General features: G+C 36.1%; 1 protein-coding gene across 1 annotated transcript; it reads left to right on the top strand.

The window, feature by feature from the left end:
• The first annotated feature begins 1,692 nt into the window (after nucleotides 1–1,692).
• On the top strand, nucleotides 1,693–3,806 carry LOC103035073 (ribonuclease-like 3). Its single transcript, XM_022686015.2, has 2 exons — nucleotides 1,693–1,835; nucleotides 2,943–3,806. The coding sequence occupies exon 2, from the start codon at nucleotides 2,953–2,955 to the stop codon at nucleotides 3,400–3,402; it is 450 nt and encodes a 149-aa protein (XP_022541736.2). The 5' UTR covers nucleotides 1,693–1,835; nucleotides 2,943–2,952; the 3' UTR covers nucleotides 3,403–3,806.
• The last annotated feature ends 20,184 nt before the right edge of the window (nucleotides 3,807–23,990 follow it).

The raw sequence follows: 23,990 nt of genomic DNA, 5'->3' as shown, positions 1-23,990 counted from the left end.
GTATGTTACTATGTGTGTTTGCGGGTTTATAAATGTTCCTGTTCAACATTTAGGAAGCAGTTCGACGAGGACGGCCGACTGAGGGTGATCGAACCGAATAAACCTGCTTTTCTCTGAACCTGAACTTAGAAGATTTTTTTTTAAAGTACGATTAGAGAATCCATACTGTTAAGGTCAGCGGCAAAACAAAACCCAACACTAGTCGGCACCACTCTCCAGTACAATTTGCAGCAAGCAGATGTCTGAAGTTTATCAGACCTTCGAAAGCCGATATCACTTCCATACCACTGAATTAGACCTGCCTCCCTCAACTAATGTTATCTCTTCTGCTTAATCACTTGTGGAAGCTTCAGGGGAACTCACTCTGCATCTAAAATGTCCAGTGCTGGAGCGAGCCAAGGCTAACCAAGCTGTGTTTGGCTCCAGTGCTGGATATTTTAGATGGAGAGCGGAGCCTAGCTTAGCCTCGGTGGTGCTCGGTCAGACTAGGCTCCCTTCAGCACCGGCCATTTTAGATGCAGAGCGGAGCCTAGCCTAACCTAGCCTAGCCTAGCTTAGCCTCGGTGGTGCTCGGTTAGACTCGGCTCGCTTCAGCACGGGACATTTTAGATGCAGAGCCAAGCCTAGCCTAGCCTATCTGGCTAAGTGCCTGTGTAATTACGTCATCACGCACTGACGTAGCCCAGCTACAGAGGCTGATTGTGTTCAGCTCTGCAGCAAACTGACGACAGTATAAACACCTGTACGTGACAGATTTTATAAATAATACATATCGATATACCACAAAAATGATATCACCATTATTGAAACATTTCTTATCGCAATAAATAACGATCAAAATATTGTCCTGGCTTAGTACTGTATAACAATGTGTACTCTGATAACATTTGTTGATGCTCTGTTGTGATTTGCAATTTCTTATCATAAAAGAAAATCAATAAATATCATATGGGACTAGAATATTCTGTAGCCAAATTTAGGTTACTAGCATCAGCTGCGCCTTTAATAGCAGCACAGTGCTGCTGTTCATATTATCAGCAAGAATGAAATAATCACTTCAGAAATGTTCATTATGAGTGTAGTATCTTTATCAGCAAGGCTATAATGAATAAAATAGTCTAAAATAGTCAATGAATGTACAATTAGGTACCAGAATGCAGGAAATTGCATCTAATTCATTTGTTTTTAACACACATTAAAAATGGCACTACTATCTGGCAAAATTTGTGTTATTCTTGTTGAACAGTTTTCAAAAGTGTTTCAACAATGCATTTTATGTAATAATGTAATTTCCCTAATCACCCAAAAAAAAAACATCCTTTAGAGAGTTCAGTCTTATTTCAGTATAAATGTTGATTGAGTGTCTTACAAACTCGAGTGGATTTTCTCTGCATAAACGAAAGTATTTCAGTTTGATTCATATACTGCTTTCCCCTAATTTCACCTCAGCTAGGTCATGCCTACACATGTTTTAGTTGTGATATGCCCTCACATGTCTTCCCTTATGTAAGTATCTTATTTCTCTAACCCATTTAATCCAAATATGGTGTTCTCTGTGCTTATTGGACAGAACTTTCATGTTTCTTACAAACATATCAAATGTCAATCTGAAGATCTTGTTTTCCTGGTAAGGGTAAGGAACAGGAACATCCATGTTAGGAAAGTGGGATGTTGTTATGCTGCTGTAAAATGCTTTATAAGACAAGGGTTTAGGGAGGAAACTTTGGTTCATCTTGAACAGCTCCTGATGCAGAACTAGAAGAACTAATCTTCAGGGAAATTCCAAGAGGAGCATCCGTAAAACCGTGTGGTCCCACAGATTTCTTCATCTTGAGGTAAGATTCTTAATTTTGGTGCTTGAAGCTCAGTTCTGCATCAGTTTCAGAGTTTCTTCTGCTTTAACACACCTAATGCAAGTAATAAATTAATGCACTTGTGGTGGACAATAACACAGTAAATAAGTAAATGTTATTTGTTACTGTAATTAACTAATAGTTGTATCAGTAATTTAATTTACTGTAATTCCAAATTAGTTTAAAATAAAATATCTTACTTTTTACTACATCAATACATTTTTTTAAAAAAGCAACGGTTATTTGTGAGCAGAATTGCTAATGTGAGTGGAAAAAATATATAAATTAGATGTAATTCCCTGCATTTTGGTACCTTATTTTATGCGTGCATAAATACGTAACATAATGCACCAAATTATTAACTGTAAAGCAAGTTCATCAACTGAGTATTTTGTGCACTTTGTTTCAACCTTGTTTTGATTTTTTGGACACCCATTAACCAAGTGCAAGCATGCCACTCAATGCCAGCGCAATGCAGTGCACAATTTTGAGACTGCGGGAGTTTGAGATTGAGATGTGTACATGAATAAATGAATATATAGAATATGTATAGGTGCAGATCTTTGAGTAAAGTATAGGAAGAGAAACGTATTTGTGAATCTTTTATTTAACTTAAACTTTAATTAAGCTTTAACTGACACTTCAAACTTCTACTTAATGGAAATGTGTACTTTTTATGATAATTCTAGGGCCAGAATAGACATTCTATTCAAAGATTTGTGAACCAAGAGAGACTCTAGAAACATTTCTTCTGAAGTAAATGGGTTAAGCAATAGTCCTTTTGCACAATGGAAATAGGACATTAGATCCATAATAAATCCTGGAATTTTGATACTCAAAGTACATTTGAAGGCAAATACTTTGGATATCTTTTCTTTAACTCACATATGGTTTGGATACTTAGTCCATCACAGGTGTTAGAACAGGGAAACACTACAACATGCAGGTCAGCCATTCTCCAGAACCAAGAATAAGAACCACTGACTATACTCTTAGACCATTAGTTTAAAAATAGAACTAGTGTAAGTTCAAGCTGCTCAGTTCATGTGTACAGAAAATTGTAAAATGTCATTTTATTTCTTTATCCAGGAAAGGCATCATGGAGGTGCACCAGTTGGCTGTAGTTTTGCTGGTGGCACTGTGCGCCACTCCATCTGCTGACGCTCAACCCGCTGAGGTGAAGGCTCGCTACCTACACTTCCTCAACCAGCATGTGTTTGGGGGCATGAATGAAAAACAGTGCGACAGTGTGATCAGGAAAAGGGGGATCACACAGGGAGACACCAATAACTGCAAAGAAACCAATACCTTCATATTGGCAACACAACAGCAGGTCAGAGCAGTGTGCCAAGAAGGGGGCACACACAAGCCAAACACAAGGGATCTCTACGAAAGCACCAAACCGTTTCCTGTAATCACTTGCAGTTTACAAAGTGGAGACAGACAACCTAAATGTAAATATCGTGGTCAAAGAAGCACTCGACACATTACAGTGGGGTGTGCTCAGACATGGCCTGTGCATTACGATGGCGATGACCTTATAATATAATTGATCCAAAGGAATGATCAAAAGTACAGAAAAACCATAAGCACATTAATGCATGCATAAAGTCATTTTTGTAAGATATAAATGCTTGTTAAGAGGGACTTTCCTTTCAAATCATTGCTGTGCTGTTAAATCCGATGGGAAGGGACTTTTTAAGATGTTTTAATCACTTGTTCATCTATTTTAACGCTGTATGTTTACAGTATGTTAACATTTCATTTTTTGTCAACTCACCTGTAATAGTACACTAACCAAGATACTAAGATGTATGTTTATTACATTTTAAAATACTGCTACTGCTAATACTGCTTCTGTCAGTTCTCCTGTATGGACATGTGGATTTTTTTTTCAGTTGTAAAATTGTTTGTTTTGTGGTTTTTGAATTACAAAATAAACTATTAAAATCTTTCTGTGTCAAATAGCAGTGATTTTAATTGTAAACTGTGAAGGCTGCACAGACCTGCAAACATCTTTCGGAATAATCAAGTATTTCATTTGTGAGAAGTCTGAATTGTTGACAGTGGTGAACTGAATCAGACCTCCTATGCGCACAAAATTAATTTAATTAATGTGTGTGTTCTGATTAAACACACACACACCATTCCTGGAATTGCTCCTCAACTTCATGTAGAGTCCGTGTTCTTTTTAAAGGGGGATCGGTGGGTCTGGGTTCGTTGAGTGCTCAGCACCCCTAAACCTCTGATCCTAGAAACTACCTTTCTGAAAGTTGTTGAAATAAAATGCAGTAGCACTATTTTATGGTATGGTAAGTAATGTATATTTAATGGGTAAATAGTAAATAGAATCATTAATAGAAGTTAATTAGAAGTTAAATGTACCTCAATTTTACAGAGCTCTTAGCAGTAAACCCCCTAACATGAAATCTAACAGTGAACTTTCATTTTCTGGAGAATGAAAAGAACTTCATAAAGTGGATTAATCACTGAATAGTAGGTTACCAACCGTTTTCTGGCTCCAAGTCAGCAATAGCTTGGTAAATTTTTAGTAAGTAGCGTTCCACAGAGCTGGTAGTTTTACTGTGTAGCTGGGAAAGCTACTAATAGTTGACTGTATGTTTACAACATATTCCTGAGTACTAAGTTACATACTTGGTCATTTTCACATCACTAGTACTTACCACACATACAATTCTGAACTGAATCACTATTTTGTACATTGTTGCTAGCTGTGAAAGAAATACTGTGAACTTGCAAATATGTATTTGTAAAAACTACATATTAAGTGCTAATGACTGAGTAAGCATTACTGTACATACCTATTTACATGTGTTAGTTTTAGATGTGTTAGTTTTAGAAGTACTTAGTGACTATTTACCTATTAAATACATGGTACTTACCGTACTGTAAAATAAAGTGCCACGACAAATGTTTTTGTAATAACATGCATATAATGTACAATAGTGTATAAAATCATAATTTAGCATTACATATTGTTAAATATATAAAAACTATAGGGTATCACTTTACTACTTTGGTTTACTGTAGATGCCTCATTGATGCCTTATTGTCTATTAAATGCAACTGAACCCTAAATTAAATAAAAATGATTCATAATGTAAACCATGAATCAACCCTAAAATCTTACCCTAACCCAAAGTATGATCGTGTTTTTAGTAGTAATGTCCAATGAAGATTCCTTTTCAGCAGACATGTATAAAGTACTAGAGACTCAGACTTGAGTAATAGCCTTGGTTCCTTTTTAATTTTGTATTTATTCTTTCTATAAGATTTTTTTCTTATTTATAGGGGCAGCCTGGCAAGAGTAAAAAGTTCTCTTGAAACACAAACACAGAATACAACAGACAATAACAGAAACAACAGACAATATCTGACCTGTGACAAAAGTGTTTCTCAGAATTTCTGTGATAGATATCTTAAAAGCTGACTTAGGAATAAAATTATCCAATTTTAATGTTTTCTGCAGAGAGTTCCAGTCTTTGGCTGCAGCAGCTTAAAATGCAGACAAACCAAGTTCTGTATTCATCTTAAGGACCTGTAGCATGATACGCTGAGCAGTACAGATGTTATAGGCAGAAAACTAATACTGTATCAAACTACATATATAATAAGGAGGCAAACTAAGAAGAGTTTTATGAATGAGCACACTCTAAAAAGTGATTTTGTGTTTTAGTCAAGAGAACTGATATTATCAAGTTTTCAGTTGAGTGAACTTTCCGGAACTTCAACCTGAAAACTTAAAAATGTTTGTTGAGCCAATTAAAAGTGATTTCAACCAGCTTTTATTAAACTACACGTGTCAATGCTCTTTCTACAGTGTTGGATCATGCAGCTTTCCCATAATTCTCCTGGCACCATATATTTGCATATTGGGTGTGGTCTCTCCTTAACTTATCTTCTTTGTGTTGTCTGTTGCCCAAAGCTACCTTATTCTAGTCATACATTAGTGTAACGCATGTGTTGATTACCAGTAAGTCTAGTTCACCTTTATTCTATGTTCCTAGTTGTCACAATATGTTGGCTTGGAGCAGAGCTCACTCATATTATGCTGTCAGTATTTGCAGTTCGATACAAATATGCTAAATATGTTGAGAATACTTAGGTTTAATTAGCAGGGTAAGAGCACAGTTTTGCTCAAAATATTGCAATGCACACAACATTATGGGTGACATACCATCTGTGACCAAGACAGCAAGTCTTTGTGATGTATCAAGAGCCACGGTACACAGGGTAATGTCAGCATATCACCAAGAAGGACGAACCACATCCAACAGGATTAACTGTGGATGCAGGAGGAAGCTGTCTGAAAGGGATGTTCGGGATTGTATCCAAAAAACATAAAACCACGGCTGCCCAAATCACAGTAGAATTCAATGTGCACCTCAACTCTCCTGTTTCCACCAGAACTGTCCGTCAAGACAATAAATTATTGTGGTCTAAAACCAAGTATATATATATATATATATATATATATATATATATATATATATATATATATATATATTAAATAAACTAAATTCTTTAAGCCCACAATACTAAAACTGTTCAGTTAATTCAACTACTGTTGTGTGAACAAAACAAAAACTTAACTGATTCAAGTTATAATCTTGCTTTGACTCGGTTTCTTTTAATAAACTTAAAATGTTATATATTTACAACTTAACTGAATCAAAGCAAAATGATGACTTGACTGAGTGACTGAATTTTTCTTTTTTTTAGTGCATGTACCAGTGGATCAAATGGCGAGTATGTAGCAATGGCCAACTTACCATTAGAGTAAAGAGAGCACTGATGTGTGCAGCATTTATGGCACAAGGAATGGCTGAGTAATAAAGCAAATCAAGTTTCTTGAGAAGGCTTTTGCAAGCAGATCTGTAAATCATCGCTAAATTTGATTTGATTTGTGTAGTTGTAACAGAAAGTTAAAGTGGAACATTATCAGAGCTAAAGGCAGAATGGGAGCAGTATGGCCTTCTTATAAGATCAGTTTGATCACTTGATTTACTCAATGATGAGCACCTTCATCAAACCTGGTGACTGTGCAGAGCATCTACCTCTCTGATGCCGCAGTGATAATGTGGGTTTGGAATGATTCTTAACAGTTTTATAATTGTAAAGAGTAACAATGCAGTGCATACAAAATGTACAAATATTAAACGCATCCAATATATGTAGTAAAGTAAATGTGGAAGTAGGAGGAAAATTATACTCTTATAGATACAGATACAACATTTTAGTACTTAATTGCACTAGTGAAGTTATTCTACTTCATTACTATACATCTCTGCTTCTCAGTAGCCTGGTGTCCACATATGGAATGGTCTATGAAGGCTTGGTGGTGATATCACGCATGACTGTAATCACGCTGAGGCACAAAACTTGTTTGGTTTTTAATTTCTTCTCAGAAATAATTAATAAATACATGTAAAACATTTTAAAATATACCCTGTTCCACAGTTTTCATGTCCTGCTATTTTTAAAAGGCAATTTGTGGTGCTGTTTGTCTTTTTTCCTTGCGTCGGACAGTGCACAGTGAACTGTGAACGGTAAAAAAAAAAAGCTGTGAAGGAAACACTTTTTGGGTCATTCAAATCACTCTGAGCATGAGGAGAATATTAAAGGACCCTTCAGTTTGGAAAAACCTTCAATGCAACCCACCTAGAATGGAGCCTTAACTTTGGAATGCAGCTCCAAATGTTTCATTAATAAAGAAATTACCCAGGATCTGAGGGTGACCCCTAGTGGTTGTCAAAGGCCTGATTCAAAGAAACTATAAGGAGCCTCTTACTGTTGTTTATTTTAAACAGTGCTGCACTGAAATCCTTTAGTAAAAGAGATGGTTTACAGACATATATGTTTTTTTTACTTTATGTTGGGTCCTACCTTTCAAATAAATTAGTAATTAGTATTAGACATTCATGTGCAATCAGCAATACTTAAATAAAAGTATAACAAATAAATGAGGAGTTCTTCATTAGGATTTAATAATAATAATAAAAATACTGATCTAGAACAGTATTATACAGTGAATCACATGATAACTTAAAATTAATAACTAAGTAGTAACTGTGTCCTTGACATTTAGCAGTGTGAGGATCAGTTCTGGAAACTGGTTGGCTAATGGCAGTCATAATTTTTAGACTAAATTTGGCATCTTATCTCAATTTCACATGCTGTATATCATTCTCACATTTTGATAGAATCAAAAGTTCCTGACTTCTGTCCATTCAATTTGTAAAAGCAAGGCCTATGAACTTGAAGCTTGGTAGAGGTTCCCAAAGACTGACACGACTCAAACTGTGTTTAAAATGGCCAAAGCATTCAAATGTTGTAGCTATTGAAGCAAAACTGTCTCTAACACAAAATAATTCCTTTGAATATGTCATATATACTGACATAAACAATGCATTTTAAATAAACTTGTATTTACACATTTGTCTGTAACACTGTACTGAATATCGCTGATCAGTTTGTTTGTCAAAACTGAATGACATAAATTTCCCAGGGCATCACTACTAGCTAATGATGTCCAGAAATTTCAATTAGCACATATCTAATTCATGGGGCTTGCTAAATTTCAGCTTGATCTGAGCTATGGTTGCTGAGAAATATTATTTAGCATTGGCCCCACCTCCTTTTGATATATGCTTATCAAACTTGACCACCTACCTCAGAATCAAATGATAATCAAAAGAAGTTTATTTTTGCATATTATACATAAAAATAATTAAGAGTAGGTCTTTTGTTTCAAATGTATTCATCAAAATAAAAATAAGTATCTGTCATTTTTGTTGTCCAACAAGATGCACACAAACTACATGTAACTGTCAAATTTGGTGTCTCTATGCCTTAGGATCTAGTCTGCAATATAGGTTTTACAGAAAAGGAAGAAAAACCTGGGCAAAAACAATAGAGTTTTATGCATGAACTTACGCTTGAACTCTAATTGTGATCTAGAAGGGAGTCACTTGATAACACATTATTAATAACTAAGGAGTTACTACATTCTTCTTTAGGAGTTAATAATTATAATCTAGGACAGTATTATAAAGTATGATAATAAATAATAAATCACATGAACATATGATTACTAAAAAAAGACACAGCTGTTCACAGATGCATTATGTTTATTTGAAGATCAGAGAAAGTCTTCTATTTTCATTTAACTTTCATTTTACTTTTACTTAATCTGTACATTAGTTTTTTCCATAATGCACTGGGTTTTTATAAGTATCACATTTAACAATAATATGTTTCCTTTTCGGAGCTTGATGATATTCACAAGGTTCATATTTAGTGGTTGATTCGCATTCAACAGTGCTAAATATATCATCACTTTCAAAAACATCTTTTTGAAGTTCTTTCCCTTCGCAGGCCCTCTTGATGTTTAGGAATGTGTCCAGTATGAAAGTATGGAATTTTTTACAATCTTCCTTCTTTCCAGCGTCTGTGGTTCTAAAATATTTATTTACATTTCTCATATCCTTAAAACAGTTAATTAAAAGATTAGGAGACATTATATGATCTTCTTTGAAACTTAACACTGATTGGTCGGTGGGCAGAACAGCACACAGGACAAGCAGCAGGACACGAGCAGACCGATTCATCCCCATGGTAGAGTCTGTGGAGATATAAACAGTTTTTTTGATGATGATTTTGATGTTATTTATAGACCAATAGATTTCTTCGGGTTGGAAATGAGTCAATAAATATTTCTATGTTCAATTTTCACATTTTCACAAGTCTTTTTTCATGACATCGTGTATTCCCAGTTTAAATACCGGGAGCAGCTGAAATAGAGCATAAACAATCTTTTTTTTTAAACCATGCATTCAGATATAAACATTTGGCATGTAATTTTTAGTAATTTATTTTCATGTATTTATCATATATATAGTACTACAGTACACTCTAGAGCAGTGGTTCCCAACCTTTTTCTTCAGGGACCCATATTTTTACCATTGTAAGCTTTGGTGACCCAACATAACCCCCCCCCCCCCCCCCCCCCATTTACTATAGATGAATAAAATAAACACGTAAAAAAGGAAAAATTGATACATAAAACATAAGGAATTTTTATCTTATGAAGAAAAAAATAATTAGATCAATAAAATAATACAACTATTTAAAATGAATAAAAAATAATTTATATATATAAAAAAAAAAGAATAATATCAGTTTCAGTTTCAGTTTCAAATCAGTAAAACAGCTCACCAAAACCTCAACCTGTCCAAATATTGGACAATAATTGATTAACTTTACAGGCCCTCACTCATTTTCATTTATTTAACTAAACTGAGTTTTATATTCTTATATTATTATATTCAGCCTCGCGCTGAATTCAGCTCCGCGCTGCCGGAGAGAGCGCCCGCGCGCGCGCCAGAGAGAGAGAGAGAGAGAGAGCCAGAGAGAGCGCAGCGCAGCGCGCCAGAGAGAGAGAGAGAGAGAGAGAGCCAGAGAGAGCGCAGCGCAGCGCGGCGAATTTTGCTTACCCTAGACCAGGGGTTCCCAACCTTTTGCAACCCAAGGCCCACTTAACCCAGCCCAAAACTTTCTACGGCCCCCCAGATTATTTTTATTGCCGTTTAAAACCAAATACAGTGCAACCATCCACGTGACTTGTGAAACTGACTGCATAATCACACAAACAAAAGAAACTAACCATTTACAGCACTTTTTGTCACTCACCTAATGAGATGGCTGATGTTGTTTGCCAGCTACCAAGTGGTGGATGTCAGGCTGAAGTGCAGAAAGTTGCAAACGGAGGTCTGGCTCAACATTAAGCCTATTCCTGTATTTGGTCTTGAGTACCACCAACATAGAAAATCCAGTTTCGCAGAGATACGTTGTGGGAAACGGCATCAGGAATCTCACTGCCTTGTCTGAAAGATCAGGGTACTCTGACCTAGCATGAAGCCAAAAATTTACCAAGGACTTTTGTGAAAAAATAAATTTTAAAGCACTGTCACAAGAGAGATCAATAAGGCGGTCCTCCTCAGATGCACTCAGACTTGCGATGGCTCCTTGGCATATGTCGACAAAGGGATTTTCTATCCAGCTGAAATGAACGTCTAGAGCTGGAAAGTAATCACGTAGCTGCATTTTCAAACTTTGCAGGTGCTCAACAATCGGTCTTGAAACCGCATTCGGCAGAGAAGCATTTTCTTTTGTCAGAAAATCTGACAGATTGTCAAATGACTCGTAGTTTGACTGTTCCACACGCTTGGTCCACATGTCCAGCTTCTTTATTGTAGCTTCGATTTTGTTTTGAACGTGAAACGCTGTCACTGATTTGCCTTGAAGGCTAAGGTTGAGTCCATTCAAGTGGGTAAAAATGTCTGAGAGGTAACTCAATTTAGCAAGCCACTCAAAATCAGTGAAGCGGTCTGAAAGTTCAAAGTTTGAGTCCAATAAAAAAATTCTTACTTCATCCCTCAATTCAAAAAGTCGAGCCAGCACCTTGCCGCGAGAAAGCCACCTTACCTCAGTATGTAAAAGAAGCTGAACGTGACTGCTGCCCATTTCCTCGCATAGAACACGAAATAAACGGGATTGGAGTGGCCGACTCTTAATGAAGTTAACTATCTTCACTGCCTCATCCAGCACAATTTTAAGGTCTCTTGACATTCTCTTGGCAGCTAATGCTTCTCTGTGTAAACTGCAGTGGACAGAAGTCGCCAGCGGTGCTACAGCTTTCACGCGCGCAATGACTCCGCTGCGTTGTCCCATCATTGCCCTTGCTCCATCAGTGCTAACTCCCACACATTTGGACCACTCAATTCCGTTCGACACAATAAATGCATTCAAAACATCAAAAATAGCTTCAGCAGTTGTCTTGGTGGGTAGAGGCTTACAAAATAGTATGTCTTCAAATATTTCACGGTTATGCTCATACCTCACAAATGCAAGAAGGTTGGAAAGATTTGCAATGTCAGTAGATTCATCCAGTTGTATTGCATAAAAGCGACTCTCTCGAACTCTCTTTATAAGCTGCTGGGTTACATCATGTGCCATTTCATTTATTCGTCGTTCAACTGTGTTGTCAGAAAGTGATATGAGATTCAGTTGCTTGCAGGGTTTTTCTCCCAACATCACGCTGACCATCTCTTTCGCAGCAGGTAAAATCAAACTCTCCCCAATCGTATGTGGCTTTCCAGCCTTTGCTATAAGCTGCGCAACACGGTAGGACGCCTCAACAGCTTTAGCATTATCGGTTCCAGAGCAGGCCAATTCAAGGGTCTTTTTCCTGCTTTGGTATTCTTTAAGCTTGTTCTCAAAAAATTCCACAGGTTTAGATGCATACTCGCTGTGTTTAGTCTCCAAATGTCGACGTAACTTGGTTGGCTTCAACGCTTCATTCGCCAAGACCTCCGAACACACAACGCAGAGTGGTAGCGGCTCGTTTTCTGTTCCTGTGCACGTAAAGCCTAGTGCTAGGTACTCACTGCTGTATTTTCTCCGTTTCAGTTTATGCTTGGTTCTCTCAGGAACAGATACAGTGGCTGCTTCACTTGTAGATGGTCCAGCTTCAGGGTCCTTTGTTGTCAAAGACCCTGTTTTTAACCATTTATCCATGATGCGTACACAAGACAACAGCTTCACTCAGACTGAATTAGCTAACTAACTAGCTAGTCAATTCACTAGCTAGCGCTGCGTGTCATGTGACTGTACTACGCCAAAAAAAAACTCAAACTAAACACGTTTTGCAAATAAACTAACTAAATATGCTGAACTATCTGAAATATGCTGAAATATGCTGAACTAATCTATTTCTTGGAGAAAAAATACTTAATAATAAAAAAAAAAAAATAATAAAATAATAATAATTTTGGCCTACGGCCCCCTTGCGCTACGTCTGCGGCCCACTGGGGGGCCGCGGCCCACAGGTTGAAAACCACTGCCCTAGACTATATATAGTATTAAAATTAAACCCCTTAAAATCAAGAGGGCTTCGCGACCCATCGTGGATCTTTGGCGACCCATAGGTTGGGTCGCGACCCATAGGTTGGGAACCACTGCTCTAGAGTACACTATTTTTCTTTCAAAAATGCAAAAGAAGAAAAATATGGATCTATATATCTTTGTTTTGTTTTTTTGGTTTTTAAACAAACTTTGCATGTGAATAAAATATCAAATACAATAGTAAATATTAAAACTCACTAAATGTGACAGCAGCAAATATCCAAGTGTTGAATATGGTTGGCAAATGTATGAGTTTTCAGTGCTGACCTGTTCAGAAAATAGAACATGATTCTGACTATCGCTAGTGAACTAATATTAAACCAATTAACTACAATTAAACGAAGAAATAGAAAATCAAATAATTGATTAAAATAATAATAAAAAATAATAAGATAAAACAGAAAATGAGGAAAGACACAATTCCAAACCTGTATGCTGACTGGAGGCGTTTAGAGATAAAATGTATAAAATAGAGGAATGACAAGAGTGACTAGAGGTAATTCATTATGCAGGTATGAGATCAGATGCAGCGTTGTGGGTAGTAGCACTAGCCACTGTTTTGTGTAACCCGTTTAACTTTTCTTTGGTATTTTATTTGTGAGGTTTAAGGCAGCACAGTGTTTCTGTCAATGGTTGAAAAAAATATATTTTAAAGGTTATTTATTTTAAAAAGCCAGATTGCTACAGGATCTACAAGTGGTGTTTCTGTTTCAAGTGTTATTTTAGATGTTAACATTTTAAGAACTGAATAATACAGTTTCAAATTAAACTTCATTACATTTGTTCGAATGAAAGCGCTGATCAGGAATTTCTGTGACTACTAAATTTACCCTTAACTAATGAAGTTATCTATGATAGGTAAAACCTTTATCGAGTGTGATTATTCTGGAAACATTAACACATTTTTTTATAGAAATTAATCACCCCATAACATTTTACAGAGCCTGGTGATGTTTTAGGGGCTTTATTTAATGATGTAATCACGACTTTGCTACTGTCAGTTCAGAAAGTAAAATAACTATTTATTTATTTAATATCTCTCTCTCTCTCTCTCTCTCTCTCTCTCTCTCTCGCATTTATATGTTTTTATTATTCAAAAATATGTAATTAACTGTGTATCACAGAATGCTATTGTGATTAATCAATTAAATAATTTTTTTTAATAATAAATTGACACCATTCATTTTAAACAATAACATGAAACCATCAATAATAATAAGAATGAGAATAATAATAATAAGAAGAATAAGAATAAGACTGAAAATAGGAATAATAATACGAATAAGAATACAAATGAGAATAAGAATGAGAATGAGAATAAGAATAAAAATAATAAACAATATGTAGAGTAACACTCACCTTTCCTGTAGAATGTAGAATGTAAAAAACCCTTCTCCGTCTTCTCAATTTATCATCCATTTCAGTGAGCGATCAGCCAATCAGAAGCTTTATACAAATTCTTGCCATAATCTTGATGAGCAGGTATGTATGTCGTGTACATGCATTTACGCATGGAGAAGCACTGTTTTATTTCAGCCTATAAAGCAGTAATTAAACATTCTTTTTGTAATTAATGGTTATCCTTGAAATTTATGGTGCACAAAATTCTTGTTAAAGAAAAGCATTTAAATCTAAAAGTTGTATATATGACTGAGGTTATCACAGATAATGCATCTGTAAATTGCTCAGTCATATATACAACGTTTTGAACTTTCAGAGAGGTAAAAATATTAAATCAATCTTCTTAAATTTTTGAGGAAGTAAATATTTGCCACAAAAAGCAGAACTGTTGGAAATGTGCCAACGCCTTTAGAAATGTGGACCACAGTGTATTTTGCTGGAGAGTTGAGAAAGTTAAGAAACAGTAACAATAGTCCAAATTTCTGTTACTCTAATTGGATAACTGAACAAAAAATCACCTGCTATCCAAAGAACAAGGATATTTACAGCCATTTTATGTTTTAATTAAGTTTATTTATTTATTTCTGTCTGTTACAGTTTCTATATGACAAAAAAAGGAAATATCTATATTTTAACAGCTTTTTGATTTTGATTTTATTTGGTAGCCTATCAAATGTTAACTACAGGGCACATTTTATTAGCTAGCTAGCTGACCTATTTAGAACATAAACTGGATAGGACAGATAATGGTTAACTGGCAAACCATGTGTAATAACATTTTGTTTTGTCTATATTTTTATCTTAATATCTTGGTGTTTGTGCAGAAAAATAGCTTCAATTTGGGTTTCCCTCAGTTGGAAATCAACACCAAGAGAGATTACAAGGTCACTCACATTAAAATTACTTTCAAATTAGCTGAGAAAATGAACATTAAAATAAAACTAAACAGAAAAAAGGAAAAGTCTATTTATCACACATTTAATTTTTTGTCTGTGCTTTTCTGATTGGAATTAATGATTAAACATATATTCTTTTAATTCTCATGATTTGTTTATTGTGAATGGCTATGCTGAGTTAGTTACTGACTTTATCATGTAATATATTATTACACAATATGATTCCCCCGCAACCAAGAGCCACACTTGGCCTAGATTCAGAAACAATATTTTTAGCCCTGATGTGACAAAATGAAACTGGCTCAATGTCTTTTTTGCCAGTATACCTGTACAAAACTTGTTCAGTCATGTCAAATCTTAGAGAATGTACGACAGAGTGAATCCTCAAAATGAAAGAGTTTACATATATTTCCATATATATCTAACATTTGATGTTTACATATATGTAAGTCATATACATTTACCAGTTAAATGTTTGAAAACATTCAATGTTTTCAAACATTCAACTCCTGATTCAATATTTTTCTTTTCTTTTTTCCTACATGGAAAATGAACACTAAAGTCTTCCAGACTATGACAAAAACATAAGGAATCATGCAGTAACTTAAAAGTGTTAAACAATCCAAAATAGTCTGTGAAGTATTTATTTGGGCTTATATCTGGAGGCATGTTAACTTGACCTTCATTACATTTTCCTTAAAGTCAATTTTTTTTCCTTTACTTGGTCGAGTAGTTCTATTCATTGTATACCAACTGATGCTCTCAGACATATTAAGAGACTAAAACTCTTTTATTGAAACTCTTGAAAAGTTCAGCACAGCTGTTAACTGAGAAAAGATGTGCAAAACTGTCATGTAAACAAGAGGTGCTACTATGAAGAATCTAAAATATAAAACATATTGTGGTTTACGAAATAATTTCATATGTTTTCCTCATAGTTTGGATGACTTTAGTATTAATCTACAATAACATTTAAATAATCAAAAAACACTGAATTTAAGGTGTTTTCAAACTTTTGACTGGTACTGTATATATGCTCACACATGGCCATATACAGTAGATTAATGTATCCAGAGATATGACTTCCAGTTCCCTGCTAGTTATACCATGTATGACTGTGTGACAAACTTTCCTATGATTTCATATGGCAATTTGGGACAGGTTATAAGTGTCTGTTCACCCAAGTATCTGTAAACTTCCTAACGCTGTGTTCACCATTCCTTAACCCTACTGAGGAATAGAGGTTAGATCGGGCCCAAAAATTCCGACCCGACCCAGCTCGAGCCCGTGCACGTTCTGCCCGAGCCCGACCCGACCAGAACCATAAACTGTCATCATGAGCCCGAGCCCAACCCGCCCCGCCCCATAAACTGTCTGTTTTCGGGCTGTTTGAATGAGCGAAATATGATCAGAATTATGTTAATTAACACGGTAACATAGAAATATAGAACTATTATTTAATTAAAATGATTTTTAAGAACAGCTAAACACAGTGCTGCAAGTCAAACGCGGAGGAGTTCACGTGCGAGAGAGAGAGACACAGAGAGAGAAAGAGAAAGAGAGAGAGAGAAAGAGAGATTTGCTTGTTCTGGTGTGAGGTACTCACAGGTAAAGGTTCTCTTTGATCTCCTCGTGCTCATATTCTAGTCCCATACATAAGTCTGCAGCTCCCTCAGTGTTTTCTGTCGTATTTTGCGGCTAGCGCGAGCGCTTACAACTAACACCGCGACCGCGAGGTGCCGCCGCGCTTGTGCCGAATCCGCTGCTGAATCTGACTCCCGCTTCGCGGACAGAATCGGCACAACACCCCCTGCTGTAGAACTGAGGGAGTGAAAACAGCGCTTATAAATAAATTAGTTTAGTTTCACTTTCTGTTTTCGTTATTTTATTTAAAAATAAAAATATAATTAAAAAACAGACGCCTACATCTAAGACTATTTTCTGGAGCCCGAACCCGACCCGGCCCGAGGAATGTGGTGGGGAATCCTTCTAAGCATGAAGGTGTAAGGTGAATGATCTCCAGCCATACAATCAGATGTCATTACTTGAACCTGCAATTGTCAGTTGTGGTGTGAACACTAAAATTGCAGTTATTTACATTTGCTAATTGCTGACCAGCATTTAAAGTACTTTTTTCAAAACTCTTCACACAGCAACCCCTCTGCATCACTCTTCGCCAAAAGGTCAAAACACAGGAAATTTGCATTTCAATATGCAAACAAAGCTTTCTGCACATACATACAATAACTCTTTCCAAAACACAGTAGCAATCAAAATTTTGGACATCCCTCTTATTCAATGTGCCTTTTAAAAATAAATAAATACATTACAGTTATACAGGAACACACAAGGAATTATTCTGTACAATAAACAATAAACAAGAATATATAAAATGTTTACTTTAGATTCTTTTAATTACCACATTTAGCTTTGAGGACAGATTTAAACACTCTTGGTATTTTAATCTCAGTGTCTTCATAAGGGAGAGTTACCTGGAATCGTTTTCTCAGAGTTTTAAAGGAGTTCCTGGAGGTGCTGTAAAGCACCGGCTCATCCCAAATCACCTCATATCACCATCTCAGCTGATCAGGTTTAGATCAGGTGATTGTTCAGGTGGAGGACAAATGTTTTTTTTTTTTTTACTGTATACTGGATAGTTCCATGTGTGTGCCTTAATTGTTAATTGTTGTGTTCTTAATATTAATTTACAATGTAGAAAATAAATTAAATTAAGAAAATAAGAAAAACATTGAATAAAAAGGGGTGTCTAATCTTCAGAAATGTAAAACAACACTATTTTCCTTATTATTATGATTCCATTAAATATTTAGTCAAATACAAGTATAAAACATGTTCCATTTTTAGTAAAGGATTTAGCTTAATGACATGGCAAAGACCTGCTTAAGGCACCCTGTGTGCTGAAAAAACAAATTACATTAGAGTGTACAAGTAGTGTTCACAAGCGAACAACCAACTGAATATCAGTTCAAAATCTTGCACATAGTTACATCTTTTGCCTGTATAATGTTGTGTTAGGTAAAGGTATATTGAAGGGAATTTTTTATCCTCCATCACAAAGTACGCAATACAATATGCCATTGACAGGTCAGTTTGCATAAGGTGATATGCTTGTTCATTAGTAACCACCAACTGAAAACATACTGAGTTTGGACTTATCTATCTGTGATAGGAAAACTCTCTGAACAATTCCATTGTTCTAACAAATGTACCTTTCAGTGAACTGCTGGACTGTGTTCAGGGTTAACATGTAATTATTTGGTCAGTCAGAGTAAGGACTCCTGTTGTTCAGATGGCTTTAAAGAGTTCCTTTTTTAAACTGCATGTTACAGCTCTGTCCTCGCCAAACATTCAATCACAAACTGTGACTTTGCTGTAGATTTTTCCATTGTGCTCTTATTTTAATTCTGTAAAACATGCAACCTATTGCTGGGTTGGTGGCCTGTCCAGGGTGTACACTGCCTTCCACCCAATGCCAGCTGGGATAGGCGTCAGCCACAAACCACCCCCCACCCCCAACGGGACCCTGACGGATAAAACGGGGATTGAGCCTATTGCAAGAAAAAGTTAATAAAAACATTACCATTGCGTTTTGATATTTAGTTTTGACATTTATTATGCAATTCATCAAGAAAAGGAAGGGCCAAAAGTGAAGCTTTTATTTTTCTTTTCACAATTAACTTTTTCACCTTAGATTTGACTGAAATACCCGTATGATAATAAGACTTTTTTTATTTTATTTTTGTCACATATGACCCGTGCTCAAGTGAAAAATTACATTGCAAAATGATATTTGCATTTTTTTTTTTTTTTTTTTTTTTTTTTGACCATTCTATTTATTGGGTTAGCAACATGGAAAAAGAATACAGGGCAGAGATTGATTACATTACAGTTTTTCTTTTTTACAGTTGTTTTCATTAATTACCTAACCCACTTACTTCCTCTTGCCCACCCACCCGGTCACCCACCCGGTAACCCACCCAGTCACTTGCCGCCCACAATCATGACAATGACAATGTGAGATAATGATAAAACCACTCAGTGCAATAAAATTAGAAATTAAAATAAAAGTAAGGAGAGAGGAGAAGAAAAAAAAAAAAAAAAAAAAAAAAAAGGAAAAAAAAAATTTAATAATAATAATAATATTAAAAAAAATAATAATAATAATAATAATAAAGGGGGGGTTATTTACTGCGATCCATCTGGGACATCAGACTGCCTAAGCTGTGAGAAATAAGAAAAAAAGGGGTCCCAGGTATGATTGAATTTACTTGTTTTACCTTTAAGAGTGTGTCTAATTTTTTCCAAATAGAGAAATAAAGCAACATCATTAAGCCAGCGTACAAATAAAGGTGGAGTGGAGCTTTTCCACTGCATCAAAATAAGACGTCTAGCTAAAAGAGTACAAAAAGCAAAAACATCAGAATAAGCAGCTGGGACATTAGAGTCTTTAGGTGATATACCAAACATTGCAATCAAGGGACAAGGTTCAATTTTCGATTCTAATATAAAGGAGAAGCAGTTAAATATAGAATGCCAGAAAGATTTTAGAGCAGGGCAGAGCCAAAACATATGAAATAATGTGGCAGGAGCTTGAGAACAACGGTCACAAAGATTATCTATATTTGGGTTAAGCTTAGAAAGTTTAACTTTTGTCCAGTATACTCGATGAACCAGCTTTAGCTGAATAAGGTTGTGTCTAGCACAGATTGAAGAAGAATGAATGCGGCTAATTACCCTGTCCCATTCTTCATCCTCAAAAGTTAACTGTAGTTCCTCTTCCCACTGTTGTTTAAGAAGGGATCTATGGGCAGGGGCTAAAGCAAATAACATGTTATATACTTTAGAAACAATGCTTCTAGTATTAGCATCAATCTCCAGGATATCATCAAGGGGTGATTTTGAGGGAGTGTTGGGAAAGTCCGCAAAAGCATTTCTAACATAGTTACGGATTTGTAGGAATCTAAAGAATTGAGATTTGAGAAGAGGAAATTTGGTACAGAGCTGAGTGAAACTGCAAAATGTGCCATCAGAATATAGCTCCTGAATCTTCTTGATACCAGCTTTATGCCAATTAAGAAAGGCTGAATCAATAGTTGAAGGTAGAAATTGAGGATTGGCAGTAACTGGCATATTAGTAGATGGGGACTGAAGACCAAAATGATGCCGAAATTGGCGCCAAATACGTAAAGAAGCATTTACAATTGGGTTAGTAGTAGGTGTGTTAACACTTGATGCTAGAGGAGCACATAATAAAGCCATGAGGGATATGGGTCTGGCTGCATCAATTTCTACTGCAGTCCAAGCAGGCACCCAATCGCTCAATCCATAATGGCCCTCACACCAAAACAGGATACTACGAATGTTTGCCGCCCAGTAATAAAAAAGAAAATTTGGAGATGCAAGGCCACCTAAATGTTTAGGACTTTGAATTACCACATTACGAATTTTGGGTGGTTTCTTGTTCCAGATAAAATTAACAATACATTGGTCAATAGTTTTAAAGAACGATTTAGGCAAAAATAAAGGGATAGATTGAAAGAGATATAAGAATTTAGGAAGTACATTCATTTTAACTGAGTTGACCCGGCCGATTAAGGACAGGGGAAGAGAAGACCAACGTGATAAATCAACCTTAATCTGAGAGAGTAAAGACAAAAAATTATACTTAAAAAGGTCAGAGTATCTACGGGACAAAGTAACACCAAGATATTTAAAACTATGTGAGATAACACGGAAGGATAAAGCACTCTGAGGCAATTCATCAACTGAAATATTAATGGGGAACAATTCGCTTTTAGTAGAATTTAATTTATATCCAGAAAATGAGCTGTAACTATCAATGACGTTGAGAACCTGTGGCAAGGAAACCTCTGGATCAGTTATAAATAGAACCACATCATCCGCATACAGGGAGATTTTATGTTCAAGTCCTCCACGAATAATCCCTTGAATCCCCGATGCTGACCGAATAGCAATTGCTAAAGGTTCTATTGCGATTGCAAAGATTAGGGGTGAGAGAGGGTCCCCCTGACGTGTACCCCTATGAAGAGGGAAGAAATTTGAGCACAGCCCATTAGTGCGCACTGACGCTAAAGGAGATGTGTATAAAAGTTTAATCCACGATATATAAACAGGACCGAAACCAAATTTGTGCAGTGTGTAAAAAATATAATTCCATTCGACACGGTCAAAGGCTTTTTCAGCATCTAACAAAAGTAGTATTTCTGAAGGTGGAGAAGGAGTTGAAGTGTAGAGAATGTTCATGACTCTTCTTATATTAAAGAAAGATAGCCTATGGCTAACAAATCCTGTTTGATCGGTATGTATTATACCTCCTAATACAGTCTCAAGACGTTTGGCTAGCACTTTTGATAAGATTTTAACATCTACATTTAAGAGACTGATAGGGCGGTATGCGCCGCAATCAAGAGGGTCCTTACCTTTTTTTAAAATCAATGAAATAGTCGCCTGCCGTAGGGTATTAGGCAGTACACCTTTTTGTAAAGAATCATTAAACATTTCCAACAGTGCGGGGGCGAGTTCCTTAGAAAATTTCTTAAAGAATTCTACAGGGAAGCCATCCGGGCCAGGAGTCTTGCCACTCTGCATAGCCTGAACGGCTGAAATAATTTCTTCCGTGGTTATAGGTAAGTCTAATTGAGCTGCATCTGATACACTAATTGTGTTAACTGGGAGATGCTTAAAAAAATTGTCCATTTGATTTAAGTTTGACATGGAATCAGATTCATACAATGAGGAATAAAAGTGTTTAAAGCATGCATTAATCTCCAAAGGGTCTGTAGAAAGGGTACCGTCCTGCATACGAATCTGGCGTATAAAATTTTGGGCAGATTGTTGCTTAAGTTGAGAGGCCAAGATCTTGCTAGGTTTATCGCCATGTTCAAAAAAGGATTGTCGTGATCGTGAGCATTTGCTCTGCATGATGAGTGGATAATAAATTAAATTCAGATTGCAGGGTTGTTCTTTTCTTAAGACTGTCTAGATCAGGGGAAAGGGCACAGAGTGAGTCCAACTGCTGAATGTCATTAGTCAACTTCAGTAATTTTTCTTTCCGTTGTTTATTATGAAATGAAACATGAGAAATAGTGCAGCCTCGAATCACTGCTTTAAAGGTTTCCCAAACAGTAGAAGGGGAGACCTCTTTAGTGTTATTGATGCGAAAAAATACCTGAATATTAGTAGCAAGATGCTGCATAAAATCACTGTCCGAAAGCAGGAGGGAGTTAAAGCGCCACAATTTAGTGGTGGAAGGTTTGTCTGGAAAAAGTAATGCCATTAATAAAGTAGCATGATCAGAAATAACAATACTGCTGTAAGAGCAGGATTTTACTCTAGGTAATAGTGCGTCATCTATAAAAAAATAATCAATGCGAGAATAGGACAAGTGAACTGATGAAAAAAAGGAGTATTGTCTACTGTAAGGATTGAGAAAGCGCCAGACATCTGAATGACCATGTGAAACAAGAAAGGACTTTAGTGCTTGTCTAAGATTATTCTGAGAAATTGTTTTTTTGGATGATCTGTCCAGATCAGGGTCCATGGCACAATTAAAATCACCTCCCATAATAAGATAATAAGAATTTAAATCTGGAAGAAGAGAAATCATTTTTTCAATAAATTTAGAATCGTCCCAATTTGGTGCATAGATATTAACCAAAACCACAGGAGTCTGATAGAGATGGCCTGTAATGATAACATATCTACCTGCTATGTCTGACTGAATTGAACCAGGTGTGAACTGAACACTTTTGCTTATTAAAACTGCTACTCCACGAGATCTGCACGAAAATTTTGAGTGAAAAAGCTGCCCCACCCATCCTCTCTGCATTTTTTTATGTTCAGAAGGACGCAAATGCGTCTCTTGTAGAAATGCAATATGGGTGTGCAAATCTTCAAGACGAGAAAGAACCTTGTCCCTTTTACGCAATAAGTTTAACCCTCTAACATTCCAGCTAACGAAATTAATTATACCGCCGGCGTTTCCAGTCATATTTTAAATAAAGTGAAAGGAACATATAGAGAAATTATAATATGGATACAATCAAAACGGGGGAAAGAAACAAAGAAAAAAGAAAGTAACAGGGCAAAGGCAAAAAAATAAAAAATATTAAACTGAGTGCAAACTAAGAAAAAAGTAAACAGGGCGACCTTACTAAGTGACTTGAAACACTTCAATAACTCTAACATTACTCTCCTAAACTATGGAGAGGGAACACCGTGACAAATCTTGCACGCATAATTAAATCTAAACATACACAAAAACTCCAACATGTGTCTTAGAACACAATAAAATGCACGCATTACACACTAAATAAAAACCAACAAACACCCGATCAAACGACAAATGTTTTTGAGTGGAAAAATTACGCACATTGCATCTGCATCAGAGACTTGCAGAATATATGAAAATAAATGAGTCCACTAGCATTTTAAGTGTAAGGAAGTAAAAAAAAAAAAATAATAAAACAAAAAGGATAAACAGATCACTCTCCGAATGAAATATTAAGACATAACAGTCAGATCCAAGGTCCAAACGCTGGACTGAGTCCGCTTAAGAAGCAGCAGAGTTACGGTGCTAGCTGCTGGAGCTGCATTTAACTCTGTAAGAGAAAGCAGGTGAGAGTCTCGTACCTTTGAATGAGTATGAAATCAAACCTTCAGTTCCGTGGCAGTGCCAGGTACTGCCCTCAGTGCAGGAAGGATTGTAGCGTTGAGAAACAAAGATGCCTCGGCCGCAGAATCGAATTTGTGCGCGGACCCGTCAAAGGAAAAGATCAGCCGTGCTGGATACTGCATGCGGAACTTCAAACCT

The sequence above is a fragment of the Astyanax mexicanus genome, chromosome 1, assembly GCF_023375975.1.
Source record: "Astyanax mexicanus isolate ESR-SI-001 chromosome 1, AstMex3_surface, whole genome shotgun sequence".
Taxonomy (NCBI): Eukaryota; Metazoa; Chordata; class Actinopteri; order Characiformes; family Acestrorhamphidae; genus Astyanax; species Astyanax mexicanus.
Note: the sequence above shows the minus strand (reverse complement) of the source record. Positions and strands in the feature narration are given on the sequence as shown.

Coding starts and splice junctions, on each gene's coding strand:
- LOC103035073 (XM_022686015.2), top strand. CDS start 2,953: ATGGAGGTGCACCAGTTGGCTGTAGTTTTGCTGGTGGCACTGTGCGCC.